The following is a 17,337-nucleotide window of genomic DNA, read 5'->3' as shown; positions in this document are numbered from 1 at the left end:
ATTTCTGTATTCTGTACATTTTCCATTTGCCTTTCTAGAATTTGGTAGGCTGAGTAGGGACCCTCTAACATACCTAGGTCTAATCCCTGGAATCTGTGAATATTACTTTGCCTGGCAAAAGGAACCATACAGATGTGATTAAGTCAGGGATCTGGAGAAGGGGAAATTATCCTGGATTAGTGGCCGGTCCCTAAATAGAATCATAAGAGTCCTTATAAGACAGAGGCAAGAAGGTTAGTGAGGGAGAAAGCAATATGAGTATGGAGGCAGCTGTTAAATTGATGCAGCCATGACCAAAGAATGCCTACAGCCTCCAGAAACTGGAAAAGGCAAAGCAATGATTCTCCCTTAGAGTCTCCAGAAGGAACCAGCCCTGCTGATGACACAGTGAATTTCCAGATGAAACTGATTTTGGATTTCTGGCCTGCAGAACTGTGAGAGAATAAATACTCATTGTTTTATGTCACAAGATTTGTGATAAACTTGTTACGGCAGCAATGGGAAACTAATACATAGGTCTACTTCCTGCTTCTTCACTCTGCTATGTGCCCTGGAAAGCTGACCCTGGTGCACTGCACTGATCAAGCACCTGCAGATTGGAAGTGACAACGGCCAGGATCTACCTAAGGCAGCAGCTTCTATCCAGTGGTGCTAACCCTAGAGCTACAGCTCTCTCTTGGCTTTTGGAAACCACTTCTTCCACTTGCAGCTTCTGGCTGAGGGTAGTGAAAGTTGCTGTAGAGGGATCTTCACTAGCTCTTGTTTGTTTCCTTTATCAGTGCCCACACCTTTGTAAAGACAGGCTCTTTATCCAGTTTCTGCTCCAGCATGTAAGGAGGTTAGAAGTTGTCACTCCATTCTAACAACCAGTGAAAACTGAAAAAAATGAAAAATCAACAACTCTTAATTGGATCCATCAGAGAAGTAAGGTTGCAGGGTAAACCACTCCCCACAGGTAGGAAAATACAGAAAATATCAGCTTATTGGAGCAGAAACATGCAAGAAGAGACATCCGAGGGAGCAATTAGCGGGGTGGGAAAATTTGAACTGTAATCGATGAATTGCTGGAGGCTCAGTCTGACAGTTAAAAACTGTAGGAGATTCCAGTCACAGGTGGCCTCCATACTTTTGTGGGTTTTACCTCCAGATCAGTCAGGTTCTCACAGTAAATTTCAGAGAAAAATCCCTTCGTGTTTACATCAGGGAGAGAGGAAAAAGTGCCATTTAAAAATATGCCAGAGCATTCTGTTCCTTTTAACATGGTTTACCTTCCTCTTGTCCTTCCTAAGGAATAGGAGGGGAGTAGAGAAGGAGGAGACTGAGGCACTTGTGAAGATCACAGTTGAAAGTCACTGTCATTAAAAGATTGAAACCTAATTATATAACTATAGAATTCTTCCCCTCCCTTAGGCCTGTAGCATGTTACCAACACATGAATAAACACCTATTTATTGGAGTTACTTTTATCCAGTCTTGGCTATGAAAAAAAAATTACAAGGCATACTAACAGGCAAAAATCACAGTTTGAAGAAACAGAGCAAGCATCAGAACCATGCTTAGATATGGCAGGTATGTTGGATTATCACACCAGGAATTTTTTGTAAGTCCACAATTAATATGATAAAGGCTCTAGTGGATGAAGTAGATGACATGCAAGGACAGATGGGCAATGTAAGTAGAGAGATGGGAATTCTGAGAAGGAATTTGAAATGTTAGAAATCAAATGCACTGTGACATAAATGAAGAAGAACCTTAATGGGCTCATTAGTAGACTGGACTCAGTGGAGGAAAGAATCTCTGAGATACATCAATAGAAATGTCTGAAATGGAAAGGCAATGAGAAAAAAGATTGAAAAACTGGAATAGAAGATCTAAGAGTTGTGGAATAACTAAAAAAAGTATGATATATACATAATGGGAATACTAAGAGAAGAGGAAGAAACAAATATTTTAAGCAACAATGACTGAGAATTTTCCAAAGTTAATGTCAAATACTAAACCACAGAACCCAGATTCTCAGAGAATGCCAAGGAGGATAAATATTTTAAAAAGACACCAAACATATCTATAGCATATGTAAATGGATAATGGCAGGGCATGTGTCCCAGAGATAGTGATGATCTGCTATAAACAGAATGTAGAGAGCTTTAGTGTTGGAGGCTGAGGAAACTAGGTCGGAGAGGGCATTATTACTGAGAAATACAGATGTCCTAAATGCGTTCAGGTTCCAAATGCCCAGAAGCAAAGCACTATCTTCCCTCACAAAATCTGAAACTCATCTAGTATTTATCTCATTGACAGATACCATCATCTATTTAATTGTACACACCAAAAATCTCCATCTTTTTCAACTCTTATATCCACAACATCACCAAATTATATCATTTTAATCTCTTTAAAATTTCTCAAAACTCCATTTTCTCCATATCCATGAAGGAGATGATGGTGCCATTGACTAAGGTAGAGATAATTGAGGTGAGGCACAGTAAGGACAGGAGGAAAAATAAACAGATGCCATGAAAGCTACAGAGGAGAGAATTTCAAGACAGTAGATCAATAAAGTTAAAGGACACAGAAGAACTGAATAGAATGAAATCTAAAGAGGGCAATTCAATAGGACGATAAGAAGGTCATTTTACTTTCAAGAGGCTGATAACAGTGCTGATGCCAGAGTTTAGTGAGTTGAGGAGTGAATGTAAATAAGGAAGGGTTCTGTGAATTAAGATTGTCCTTTGAAAAGTTGACAAGGAGATTGTTAAAGTTTGAGAAAAATGCAGCAAATTGAGGAAAGGACAACTTAGGATGGTAGAAGACTTGATCAACTGAGAATATGGACCCAGTGGAAAGGAAGCTTCTGATAAGATGATAGAGCAAGTTACACAGGATAAAGAATCAATAGACAAATTAGTACGGTTAATCCTGGAAAAGAAAGTCGATGCTTCCACCCTGGAAGTCACAGAGAAGTTGGGAGGGATGTGAAGAGGAGATACATGAAAATATACTATCATTTTGAGATAGAAGGGAAGGAACCTGAGTGAGTTTGTGTTAGTTTCCATTGAGGAAAAAGGAAAATAGATATTGGAAGCTTCAAAGGTAGACATTTTTGGACAACTGCTATGTAAAATGAGCTAGGAAGTCACCCCCTGGGTGGGTAAAATAATTAATGAGTAGACTTCAAGGTCCAGTGGAGGGAAAACAATCTTTCAGGCATGAGTTTTGTGACCACAAATAAGCAACACTGGAGCTGAAGAGATGTCAATGGCTAGTAGGATCCATTAGTCAGTGCCCTGGAAGCAAAAATAGCACAGTTCAAAGAAGTGTGATTGAAGAGAGTTTTTGTTTTTACTTTTTATTAAAATCAACTGTATTTTTAAGAGCAGTTTAAAGTTCATAACAAAATTGAGAGGAAGGTATAGGGACACCCATGTGTCCCCTTCCCCCATGTAGGCACAGCGCTTCTCCACTATCAACATCCCACACCACAGTGGTACTTTTGTTACAATTAGTGAGCCTACATTGACACATCACTATATCATCCAGAGTCCACAGTTTACATCAAGATTCACTATTGGTGTTGTACATTCAATAGCTTTTGACAAATGTATAATGATAAGTATCTACAATTGTAGCATTGTACAGAATAGTTTCATTGACCTAAAAATGCTCTGTTCCCTGCCTGTTCATCTCTCTGTGTCCTCTAATTGCTGGCAATTACTGATCTTTTTACCATCTCCATAGTTTTGCTTTTTCCAGAATGTAATAAAGTTGGACTCATATAATACGTAGTTTTTCAAATTAAGTTCTTTCACTTAGCAATATGCATCTGTATTTCTTTCATGTTTTTTCATGGCTTGATAGCTCATTGCCTTTTAGCACTGAAAATACACTATTGTATGAATGTACCAGAATTTATTTACCTGTTTCTTCCTGAAGGACATTTTGATTGTTTCCAGTTTTGGCAATTATGAAACTAGCTGCTATAAATATCCATGTACAAGTTTTTGTGTGGTTTTCTACTCATTTGGGTAGAAAGGAGCACAGTAGCTGAATTGTATGGCAAGAGCATGTTTTATTTTATAAGAAACTGTCAAACTGTCTTCCAAACTGGCTGTACCATTTTTCATTCCCATCAGCAATGAATGATTACTGTAGCCTTATAGGAAGTCTTGAAATTGCACAGTATCAGTCCTCCAGCTTTTTCTCCTTCAATATTGAATTGGCTATTCTGGATCTTTTGACTTTCCATATAAACTTTAGAATCAGTTTGCCAATATCCACAGAATAATTTGTTTGGATTTTGCTCGGGATTGCACTGAATCTGTAAAGCAGGGTGAAAAGACCTGACATCTTGATAATATTGAGTCTTCCTATCCATGAACATAGAATCTCTCCCCATTTACTTAGTTCTTGTTTTATTACTTTTATCAGTTTTGTAATTTTCTTGTATGTATTTTGTTAGATTTATACTTAAGTATTTCATTGGGGGGTGCTAACATAAGTGGTATTGTGTTTTTAGTTTCCATTTTCACTTATTCATTTCTGGTATATAGGAAAGCAATGACTTTTTTTATATTGATCTTGTGTCCTAAAACCTTGCTGTAATTGCTTATTCATTCCAGAAGGTTTCTATGCTGACTCTTTCAGATTTTCAACATAAACAATCATGTCATCTGAGAACAAAGACAGTTTTATTTCTTTCTATCAGTATACCTTTTAAGTCATTTTTTGGTCTTATTGCATTAGCTATGACTTCCACTATAATAATGAAAAGGAGTGTAGAGAGAGAATATCCTTGCTTTGTTTCTGATCTTAGCAGGAAAGCTTCTAATTTCTCATCATTATGTATTGTAACTGTAGGCTATTTTACATGTTGTTTATGAAGTTAAGGAAGCTCCCTTCTGTGGCTCATTTACTGGAGTTTTTATCATGAAAAGAGGTTGAATTTTGTCAGTTGCTTTCTCTGCATCTATTAATATGATCATGTCATTTTTCTTTTTTAGCCGATTGATGTGATGAATTATATTAATTTATTTCACCCGTCAGTCACCACCCCTACATACAAACACTCTTCCTCAGGTTACTGAAATCCTACTTCTACATAAAGACCAAGATTAAATGCTAAATCTACTAAGAACTGTACCCACTTTTCGAAAATGGAATTAATTTTCCCTCCTTGCTATTTCCACTTTATATATTACTTTAATTTTGGCATTTGCCATATACTTTGTGTTTTTTTAAATATTCGTGTTTTCGGCTGGGCGCGGTGGCTCATGCTTGTAATCCCAGCACTTTGGGAGGCCAAGGTGGGTGGATCACGAGGTCAGGAAATCGAGACCATGGTGAAACCCCGTCTCTACTAAAAAATACAAAAAAAAAATTAGCCGGGCGTGGTGGCAGGCGCTTGTAGTCCCAGCTACTCGGAGAGGCTGAGGCAGGAGGATGGCGTGAACCCGGGAGGCAGAGTTGCAGTGAGCCGAGATTGCGCCACTGCACTCCAGCCTCGGCAACAGAGCGAGACTCCGTCTCAAAAAAAAAAAAAAAAAAATTCGTGTTTACATCTCCCACTAGTTTGAAACTCATTGATTGTACAACCTGGATTTTTTTCCACCTATAATGACCCACAACACTTGGGGTTATTGGGAAAATGCTTGCACATAGCATGGTCTCAATAAATATGAGTTGGATTGAATTGCATACTTAGATTTTTATTAAAACAACAATGACACTTTGGGAGGCCGAGGTGGATGGATCACTTGAGGTCAGGAGTTTGAGACCAGCCTGGCCAAAATGGTGAAACCTCATCTCTACTAAAAATACAAAACTTAGGCCGGATGTGGTCGCTCATACCTGTAATCCCAGCACTTTGGGAGGCCAAGGCGGGCAGATCACCTGAAGTCGGAAGTTCCAGACCAACCTAACCAACATGGAGAAACCCCGTCTCTACTAAAAATACAAAAAATTAGCTGAGTGTGGTGGCGCATGCCTGTAATCCCAGCTACTTGGGACGCTGAGGCAGGAGAATCGCTTGAACCCGGGAGGCAGAGGTGGCAGTGAGCCAAGATTGTGCCATTGCACTCCAGCCTGGGCAACAGGAGCAAAACTCCATCTCAAAAAATAAATAAATAAATAAATAAATAAATAAATAAATAAATAAATAAAAAAAATACAAAAATTAGCCTGGCGTGGTGGCAGGTGCCTGTAATCCCGGCTACTCGGGAGGCTGAGGCAGTAGAATCACTTGAATCTGGAAGGCAGAGGTTGCAGTGAACCTAGATCTCGCCACTGCACTCCAACCTGGATGACAGAGTGAGACTCCATCTCAAACAAACAAACAAACAAAAGACAGTGATACGAGAAAATTCTAAAGCCAATGACCTTCCAAAATTCACAGCTATCACTTTCCATAAATTTGTTATTTTAACTCTCAAAAGTGTTTTCCTTACAATTCTAATATATGACACTTGGCATGTGGCTAAATCTGACAAATCAATGTATGCATATTTTAAAACTTATTTAATACTGCAAACATGAAAGTTAACCAGAAAAATAAGCAGTCATGATTGATTAGATATTCACTGATGTATAAAAATTATGGAAACATTTAGATGTTCTTGTGAAAAGGTAGATGTACTTACTCATTTTAAGAAATGCCCAATATTTTACTAAGAAAAATCATTTGAAGCTATTTTCTATCCAAACTTCAAACATTCAGTTGGTTTCAGGCAAACATGGATATTGAATTAAGGTAATGAAGATTCAAGACACCTTGTTTTTTGCATATTTGTATCAAGACGTAAAACGATGAATAACACTTGATTTCTACACACAACTTTCTCAAGGTCTAACAGGAACAATGAACATGTATAGACTTCATTAAATGTGAGAACTTTTCCACTTGTGGTGTATTCTCTCTGGAAAGACCTGCAGTGTCTTCACAGAGAGGGTAGTTTAAGCCTAACTTTGAAAGATACGTAGAATTTTGCTGAGCATGGAAGGAAAATAGTTCCAGATAGAGAAATGGAATGAACAAAGTACAGTGTCTTGAAAATGTTTGGCATATTGAGAGCCCTTCTGTACAGAGCTGATGGAGAATGATGCTGGAAAGGTTGTTTATGGCAAGATTGTGAAGGTCCATGAAATCCATGCCAAGAAATTTTTAAGTTGTACCACAGAAGATAGAGAGCCATCTGAGATTGTTTTAATCATCACAATGACCAAATCTTTTCTAAGTTTTTGACAGCTAATACCAAAAACATCATGGAGGATGAATTCACAGGAGTGGAAGAGTGAGGGCACCAACCAGCCAAGTATTGATCCCTCTGCTCCTCACCATCCACTTCCCTTCATTCTCCAAGGAACAGTCTGTAGCAGCCAAATGGGTCCATAAAAACAGACAGAAAATTCAGGGCCCTTCAATTAAATGGAAAATTGGATTTCTTCCTCTTTTGTCTTAAAAAGAATATATCAAAAATGGTTATACTTATAAGAATCTCTTTGAATATAGGGGAGTAAATAAGATGATACTTGTTCAATTCAGCAAATGTGGAGACCAACTATGTGCAAATTCCATGCCAGAAGTTGTGCGGGGATATGCAGTCACTTAGTCATTCAACTAAAGTTTATCGAGAAACTTATTCTAAATAATTTCCTTATACATGGGATACAAGAAGAAGCTAAAGGCATAGTTTTGCAGATCTTGACGCTTATGTTCTAGTAAGGACTTCAAATATTAACTAAATTATTCACACAAGTGTATAATTTTTTTAAGTGGTATAAAAATTATGGAGGAATCTTGTAATCCCAGCATTTTGGGAGGCCGAGGCAGGTGGATCACGAGGTCAGGAGATCGAGACCATCCTGGCTAACATGGTGAAGCCCCATCTCTACTAAAAGTACAAAAGTTAGCCAGGTGTTGTAGAGCGCCTGTAGTCTCAGCTACTCGGGAGGCTGAGGCAGAAGAATCTCTTGAACCCAGGAGGCGGAGGTTACAGTGAGCCAAGATCACACCACTGCACTCTGGCCTGGTGACAGAGTGAGATGCCATCTCAAAAAAAAAAAAAATATGGAGGAATCTACTTAAGAGTTGCAAATAGGTATAAGACACTATTTCTGTCATTAGATACATTTTTTTAAATATCAGAAACATGATTTGCAAGTAGTTTCTCCCAGTCGGTGGCTTGGTTTTTTATTTTCTTAACAAGAAAACAGCAAATTGAGGATTGTACACCTTAGGATGATAGAAGACGTGATCAACTGAGAATATGGATCTGTGGAAAGGAAGCTTCTGATGGCATGATACAGTAAGCTACACAGGAAAGAAAATCAAAAGATAGGTGGGGAGGGTTAACCCTGGAAAAGAAAGGTGGCACTTCCACCCTGGAAAGTGAAAAAGAAGTGTGTATGGGGGTGAGGGAGTATGAGGAGAAGATAGATGAAAATATACTAACATTTTGAGATAAAAGGGAAGGAACCTGAGTGAATTTGTATTAGCTTCCACTGAAGAAGAGGGAAAACAGATATTGGAAGCTTGAAAGGTAGATATTTTTGGACGACTGCTATCTAAAATGAGCTAGGAAGTCTCCTGCGGAGGGGTATATAATTAATGAGTAACTTCAGGGTCCAGTGGAGGGAAAACTGTAATCTTTCATGTGTGAATTCTGTGACCGGAAATCTGCAACATTGGAGCTGAAGAGAAGTCAGTGGCTGGCTGGATCTATTAGTCAGTGTCCTGGCAGGAAAATAACACAGTCCAAAGAAGTGTGATTGGAGAGAATTTTTTGTTTTCATTTTTTATTAAAATAAACTTGCACAGTGCAGATATTTATAATTTTAGTGAAGCCCAATTTATCAATTTTTTATTTCATGGATGGCATTGTTGGTGTTGCATATAAAAACTTATTTCCAAACCCAAGGGTATCTACATTTTTTCCTATGTTATCTTCTGGAGTTTTATGGTTTTACATTTTACATCTAGATCTATGATTTATTTTGAGTTAATATTTGTAAAAGCTGAAAGGTCAGTGTCTTAAGTCACTGTTTTTGCACGTGAATGTCCAATTGTTCTAGCACCATATGTTGAAAAGATATTCCTATCCTAGGAAATTTACAATCTAGTAAAAGGTATAAGGCCAGCACACAAATGAATGACTGAAATGACATTTAACTAAGATGTCTGTCCTAAAGGACGTGTAGAATTGTGCTGAGGAGTGTAAAAGAGGTGACATTTAAGGTGGATTGTGAAAAGTGAATAAAGTTTTATCATACAGATTGGGCTGAGGAGGAAATAACAAAACCAAAATGACAAGTGAAGAAAGCACAGGGATGTATAGTTTAAGAAACAGAAACAAGTCCAGTTAAGCTAAAGTGTAAAAGTGTATTTTCTGGAAAATACACTGGAAAGACAGATTGTGTAATGTTATGGAAGGCCTTGAATTAGTTTCATGTAACAAATATTTATTGAGTGCCTACTGCATGCCAGGCACTGTTACAGCTGCTGGGGACACAGCAGTGAACAATACAGGTACTCTTGTCTTAAGAGTACAATAAAATCTAGATTGGCATTATATGAATTACAATCTAATAGGAGAAGACAGAGGACAAGGTAGAATATGAGAGGTGACGAGGAGAATTGGGGGAGAAGGCAATGGCTAAAGATAGAGCAGGAAAAAGGTGATGAGAGGTTCTGGAGAGAAGCCACTAATTGACAAGGGCTCACCAGGAAAAGACTCTGATTAGTGTAATATTGAAAGAGGCCCATAGGAAGCAAGAAAGAGCTTTACAGGTATCAAAGAAAATGGCGTTCCACTCAGAGGGAACAGCAAATACCAAAGCTGTGAGGTAGAAGCATGCTTAATGTGTTCAAGAAACAGCAAGGAAGCCAATGAGGTTGGAAAGAATTGAGTAGGAGGGATAGTAGAAACAGATAATGTTAGAGAAATAATAGGGGTGTTGAGGGAGGCACAGATGCACAAATCATATGGGCCTTGTAGGCCATGGTAAGGCATTGGATATTCCTTTGAGTAATAATGGGAACATCAGGAACTTTGAGCAGAGTAGTGACATGATCTGACATAATTTTTTAAAGATCACTCTGGCTGCAGTGTTGAGAAGAGTGTCAGAAGGTAAAGATGGCAGCAGGGAAACCTCTTGGGAGGCTGTTGTAGCAGTGAGAAGAAATATAGTGGGGTTTTGGTGGGGAGAAATGTCTAGCCCCAGATAGAATTTGATAATAGAGCTGATGGAATTTGTATACAGATTGCATGAGGGGTGTGAGAAACAGAAGAGCCAAGGATGTCTCTAACATCCTGAACAATCAGAAGAAAGGAGTCACCATTGACTGAGATAAAGAGTCATAGGAAGGAGTAGGTTTGGAGGCAGAGTATTTAGGAGTGTGGTTTGGGATGTGTCTGTCTCTCCAAGTGAAATATCAAATAAGCATTTAGATGCAGAAGTCTGGAGTAGTAGTTATCAGTGAATGAGTGGTGTGTAAGCCTATGAAATAAGGAAGTGAATGTAGAGAAGAAGATAACTTCAAGAACTGAAACATGGGAGACCCCCAAAATGTAACAGAAAGATGAGGTAAAAACAGAAAAAGATACTCAGACAGAGATACTAGTGAGTTAAGGAAGAGAATCAAGAGAGACTTACAGGAAACCAAGGCAAAGGTATTCAAGAACGCCTTTGTTAAATGCTGCTGGTAGATTAGGTAAAATGAGGACTTAAAATTGACCATTGGATTTAGCAATGTAAAGGTCAGTAGAGTCCTTAACAAAAGCTGCTTCCATAGAGTGTCAAGATGAAAGCCTGAACAAACTAAGTATACGCCGAGCATGGTGGCTCACGCTGCTAATCCAAGCACACTGGGAGGCCAAGGTGGGTGGATCACTTGAGGTCGGAAGTTCTAGACCAGCCTGGCCCACATGGTGAAACTCTGTCTCTATTAAAAATGCAAAAAAATTAGCTGAGCGTGGTGGCCACACCTGTAATTCTAGCCACTCAGGAAGCTGAGGCAGGAGAATCACATGAACCTGGGAGGCGGAGGTTGCAGTGAGCTGAGATCGCGCCACTGCATTCCAGCCTGGGTGACAGAGTGAGACTCCATCTCCCAAAAAAAAAAAAAAAAAAAAAAAAAAAGTATGCATAATTCTTTTGAGGATTTTTACTATAAAGCAAAGAAATAGAACAGCAGATGAAGGAAACTGGAAGTCAGGGGACGGCAGTTTGTTGTTGGGATGGGTGATATAACAGAGAAAATTCAATGATGTAGGAATGAGAGAAAAAGCAGTAGGAATGATGTCCTTCCCTAAATGAGAGTGGACAGAAGCTATTATAGTATACAAAAGGAGCAGTGGGCTTAGATAGGGGAAGGGGCAGTTTATTAATAGGCTTAAATTTCTAAGCAATAAGAAACCATTAAAGTTTTCTGAGTGAGTGTTAAGATTCTTAATAACCCTCATAATCTATATATTCCTTCCCCTTTTACCAAGGGGCAAGTCCAGATACTTAAGATTGCGTCCAAAAATAAATACCAGAAATACAATTATCCTCAAAATAAAATGGATGTCCAGAAAAGTTTAAATAAACCATTGTGTTTATCTCAGCAACTTCTCTTTTGTGTTAAATCAAGATCTTTATGCTGTTTTTGAAAGTTGTTGAAATGTTTTACTTTGAAGATAAACTTTTTGGTACATGAAATCTATTTTTACACACATCTAACCTTTTGAAAATTTATAATGTGATTTATTTTGTATTCCTGTTAAATTTTGCTGAATAGTAATTAAAAATGACCATACCTTGACCACCAATGGGCTAACCCTACCTCCAACAAAATTAGGAATGTAATGAATTCAAACCCTTCAGCCTCATCACCTTGTAACAGATTCAATCACACAGAAATTTAGAGGAAGCTTTAAAACAAATTATATAAAGATAGTTCTTGAAGGAAATTATGTACTTTTGATCATCCATGAAGTAAATTCTGTAATTTGCATTTTTCCAATGGAGAGGAGTAAACAAACAGTAAAGATCAAATATATTAGGATATTTACTGGTATGTTATCATTGAATTTAATAAACAAATTCATAAAGGATTTTCAGTCTCATAGGTATCTAAAACTTTTTTCCACTATGATCAGTAATCAGTTCTTAAATCAGGAAGCGTTTTTCTCCACAGACATGAACGTATTCACACCAAGAAAGAGAACTTCAACCGATCTCTAATAGCCAATCTGAAGGATGTAGATGATTTAGCAACCCTAGAAGTTTTGGATGAGGTAAGAATTTCAGTTTAATTAAACTTAGACATTCCAGATGTTTTGTTAATTTATAGAAGACACGGGTATTGGTAGAAGGGGAAGGAATATATAGATTATGATGGTTATTAAGAATCTTAACACTCACTCTGCCCATGTCTTCCATCTGTAAGTCTCATGCTTTCTTTGTCTCTTAGCTTCCTATTATTTCTCTTATCTTCAGTTTTAATCTATATAACTCAAATTTCCAAATCTTTCCAGCCTAGTGTTCATTTTTGTCTGATGCTCAACTGACAGGGGTGAAGTCCTCGCAGTGTAAGTTGTTAGGCCACAGATCTTCCTTCTTCTTCATTATTTGTGGGAGTCTCAAAGATATGAATTATTGTATTCAAAGAGCAGCCAGCCTACTGTAACCACCATGTGGTGGCCTCCCCGTTTTTCCTCTCCTGTTTCAGCTCTCAGTGGCTGTACCCAGAAACTCTGGGATACCTCAACAGCCTGTCTGTTACCATGGTCAGTGTTCTTCCTCATGGGATCACAAAACTGTTGTTTCACACTGCTTATCTTTCGGAGGTATTGAATTCTGCTTGTAACTCCTTATTCTAATTATCTCAGAAGTATTTCAGATCCAAGCTATTAAATTCTAGCCTCAGCCTTCTTTCCCCTCACCCTTCTTTATTCCATATAGTCAGATCATTAGAGAAATAAATGCCCTCGTTTTAGCAGAAGGTCAGGACTTCTCTCCTGCCTGATGAACACCTTATTATTTTTTTTACACTGCTGATACATGCCTGAGCATTTGACTCAGAAATGTACCAATCAAGAGGTAAGTTCTGAATAGAGGTAGTCATTTGGTAAATTTAGGGTTGCATAAACAACTCAAGTACTTCCTCAAAATAATCTCAAGAACATCAGACATCTTGAAATCAAATCATGTTGGCAAGGCAGAGATTGCAGACACCTTTCTGAATTCTTACATATAAATTTTTTTAATAATGCGAATTCCTAGGCTTGTGGATTGCAAAGAAGTTTTCACTAATCATGTTGTTGACCAATATATTAATATATTAAATGGTGGGTTTGTTTCTGTTTTCTATATTTTATTTTTAGTTTCTTTTTGGGCCTAAGATCTTTTGCTCCTCTCTTGTGTCATGTACTGTAAATGGTGGTTTCCGACATTATCAAAATCAATTCATTTACTCAAATGACTTATCAACTATGAAAATTAAGTTTTAAAATTTTTCATAGTACTTCATAAAGCCAAAAGTCTAAAAAAAGGAGTAGGACATTCCATAAAGCCACTGGATCACCTTGATTTGGAATTAAATCGTGTTCTCTCTATCTTCCCTTCCCTTTTCTCTTTACTCCATTTTTAATCTTTATATCACTTACTGCTATTACTTCTTTTCTTGAAAGCATTGTATATTTAAAATTCCTGTGACATATAATATGTCCTTTGGAAAATGCAGGTAACAATGACATCCTCTGTGGCTCTCAAAACCAAAGAAAATGCCTGTCAAGTGAATGAGTAGTTGCAGACCTGATGTTATATATTTTTTACTATCAGTGTGTCTATTTTTCTAATCCTTTGTCCAGATTCCAGATGTTCTGTTTATTATTGTTTACTTTTTAAATTGTAGTTGACCACAAATAATTTTTAAGAAGGAGAAATTATTTTATTTTATTGCAGAATACAGTCTCAGAGCAACTTGAGAAGTGTTATTCCAGAGATCAGATCTATATCTATGTGGGAGACATACTCATTGCTCTTAACCCTTTTCAGAGTCTGGGTCTTTACTCCACAAAGGTATGTCGTATGGGGTGCATTCTCTTACTTCATACACATAATTATACATTCAGATACTTAAATTAATTTAAATGAATGCCAGAAAAATTTTATCCATTATTTTGAATAAACAGTTACATAATTTTTGTTAAAACATGAAACTAGGAAAAATAGAAGATGGAGTCAATCTGGGTGCAGTTTGTGGTCTTCCTTTCTCCAAATGCGTGTGCCAGAGTGTTAATTACATTCAGTTACTGGTAATGGCTCTACATTAAATATTGTATCATTAAACAGATACCTTTAAAAGCATATACTTAAGTCTGCTTAAAAAGGTATGTGCTTAATGTATGTCTGCTGCTGAACTGAGTATGGGAGCATCAAAAGTATAATTACATTGTTTATGTAGATAATACATACTTAATGGCTGTAAAAATTGTCACTATGAGTTAAAAATTCCTTTTGATATATTATTGGCTTCATTAATATCACACACGTGTTTTATGAATGTGACTAAATAATTATCAATTATTCAACCCCTAGTGGCTTAAATATAGAATACTATTCTGGAATTAAACAAGGTTGTTTTTCATTTTTAATTGGACTCATTCTCTTCTGGCTATTTGCGTACTCCAGAAACTTATTTAATACTGTTCCTAATAGTTATTTTTTTGTGTGAAAAGTACATATCTCTGTCATGTTTTGCCATCCTAAAACTTACAGAAATAACAGTAAATTTATGAGCCTTGACCTATGTTTCAGGAGATATGGGCTTTAGTGCAATCCTGCTATCAATTCACTGTGTGATCTTGGACAAATCAAATGAGAGAATGTATGTTAAATGATGTGAAAGGAAAAAAGTGGTGATTATATGTGAGACATTATTATATCCAAGGAGCAGTTAACAAACTGAAACCCGATCGTCTTATTTTTAATGTATGCTTTCATTTAAACACATAATGGAATTTTGAAACCTTACATTCTGCTTTGGAAGTGGAATGCAGAATCTTTTAAATTACTTTATGTCATATCATATTTCTGGGCTGCTTTGTGTCAGGCTTTTATTTTACATAGTTATACATTTAGATATATGTGCAATATGTGTGTAACATGTATGTAATAATGTTTTGGTAGAATGAAATTGTGTTTTTATTTATACTTTGCTGTAAAAATTGGAGCTATATTTGTAAATAATTCAGGACTTAAAACAAAAAGCCCTACAAAATGTATTCTTTTTAACCTTTAGCATTCCAAACTATATATTGGATCAAAGAGAACTGCCAGTCCTCCTCACATTTTTGCAATGGCTGACTTAGGATATCAATCTATGATAACATATAATTCAGATCAGGTAAGAAGAATCTCCCATTCTTAGAAATTTACCTCGTAGTTACTTAAATGTCACCTGAATTTTGAGGATAAGGTCTCACAGTTTTCTTTTCTATGTGTAGTGCATTGTTATTTCTGGAGAAAGTGGTGCTGGAAAGACTGAAAATGCTCATCTTTTAGTTCAGCAGCTGACAGTGCTTGGAAAGGTATAATTTATTTTTTCTCTGTCCCATCAGAAATATTTGTTGAATTTCAGAACTTAATATAACTGATTAGATTAATATTCTCTAGTATCTCACATTTAATAATGTACAGAAATTTTAAAATACAGTTGTTATCCTTTGAGAGTTTAAAATAATGAGCAATATGAAAAGCATGTGCTCTGTTTTGAGGATTTTCTAACTTTTATCACACTTATTAGGCAAGGCTTATAAATGTGATTTTCATTCTTTTTACTCCCAGTGCATTTATTGAATGCTTTCTTTACTTTTTCTCCTTTTGGTGGTAGCAGGTTAAAAGAGAGTCAACATACAAAAATCAATTGTATTTATATACTATATGTATATACTAGCAAGGGTCAATTACAAATTGAATCTTAAAAGTGCCATTAACAATAAAATAAAAAAACATGAACTATGTAGATCTAAATATTATATGTGCAAGACTTGTATGCTGAAAACTGAAAGAGTTAAAAGAAATAAAAGACCTAAATAAATGAAGAGACATATCATGATCATGGATTAAGTGAGTCCATATTATTAAGATGTCAGTCTTCCTCAAACTGATCTATAGATATAATGCAATTACAGTAAAAATCCAAACAGGATTTTTTTTGGTGGGAATTGACAAGGTGACTCAAAAATATATATTGAAGGGCAAAGGAACTAGAATAACCAAACATCTTGAGAAAGAACAAAGTTGTAGGATTCATACAACCTTATTTCCAGACTTGCTGTAAAGCTGCAATAGTCAAGACAGTGTGTCGTTAAAGAAAGGATGACATACAGATTGACTGAACAAAATAGAGAGGCTACTCATACATGGTTTATTGATTTTTGACAAAGATGTAAAATTCGTTAATTAAGAAACGTGGTCTTTTCAACAAATGGTGTTGAAATAATTGGATGGGCCCATACAAAAAAAATGAACATCAATCTATACTCACGTTATACACATTTTTAACTCAAAGTGAATCATAGATCTAAACATAAAACCAAAAGCCATAAAATTTCTACAAGAAAACATAGGAAAAGTTCTTTGTGATGTTGAGTTAGGTGAAGAGTTCTTAGATTCAACACAAAATGCATAATTTATAAATGGAAAAATTTGATTTTGTCAAAATTAAGAATGTCTTTTCTCTGATGACACTGTTACAAAAATGAAAACACGACCCACAGACTCAGAGAAAATATTTGCAAGACACCCAACTAATAAAGGACTTGAATCTAGAATATATGAAAAAAACTCATAAAACTCAATAAGAAATGAAATGACAATTTAAAAACAAACATAATATTTGAACAGTCACTTCACCAAAGATGATATGTATGGTACGTAAACAAATGAAAATTTGCTCAACATCAGTATCATTTGGGAATGCAAGTTAAAACCACAAGAAAACACTATTACAAAACTATTAAAATGGCTAGTGTTTTTTAATCTAACAATACCAAGTACTGACAAAGATATGTATATTACTCCATCTCACACTGCTATAAAGAACTTTCCGAGACTGGGTAATTTATAAACGAAAGAGGTTTAATTGAATCACAGTTTTGCATGACTGGGAGTTCTCAGGAAACTTACAATCATGGCAGGAGGTGAAGGGGAAACAAGGACCCTCTTCACATGGCAGCAGGAGAGAGAAGAGTAAGAGAAGGAGGAACTTGCCCAACACTTATGAAACCATCAGATCTTGTGAGAATTCACTCACTATCATGAGAACAGCATAGGGGAAACTGCCCCATGATCCAG

At 36.5% G+C, this 17,337-nt stretch overlaps 1 protein-coding gene across 1 annotated transcript in view; it reads left to right on the top strand.

The window, feature by feature from the left end:
- MYO3A (myosin IIIA) overlaps positions 1 to 17,337 on the top strand; it is a 282,509-nt gene that overhangs the window by 120,667 nt on the left and 144,505 nt on the right. The window contains exons 11-14 of the mRNA XM_030798007.1: positions 12,173 to 12,272; positions 13,942 to 14,058; positions 15,281 to 15,385; positions 15,486 to 15,569. Coding sequence (XP_030653867.1) covers positions 12,173 to 12,272; positions 13,942 to 14,058; positions 15,281 to 15,385; positions 15,486 to 15,569 — 406 coding nt within the window. The remainder of the gene's footprint in view (positions 1 to 12,172; positions 12,273 to 13,941; positions 14,059 to 15,280; positions 15,386 to 15,485; positions 15,570 to 17,337) is intronic.

Source organism: Nomascus leucogenys, chromosome 18 (genome assembly GCF_006542625.1).
Source record: "Nomascus leucogenys isolate Asia chromosome 18, Asia_NLE_v1, whole genome shotgun sequence".
In the NCBI taxonomy this organism is placed as follows: Eukaryota; Metazoa; Chordata; class Mammalia; order Primates; family Hylobatidae; genus Nomascus; species Nomascus leucogenys.
The sequence above is the reverse complement of the archived record's forward strand: the minus strand, read 5'-3'. Positions and strand labels throughout refer to the sequence as shown.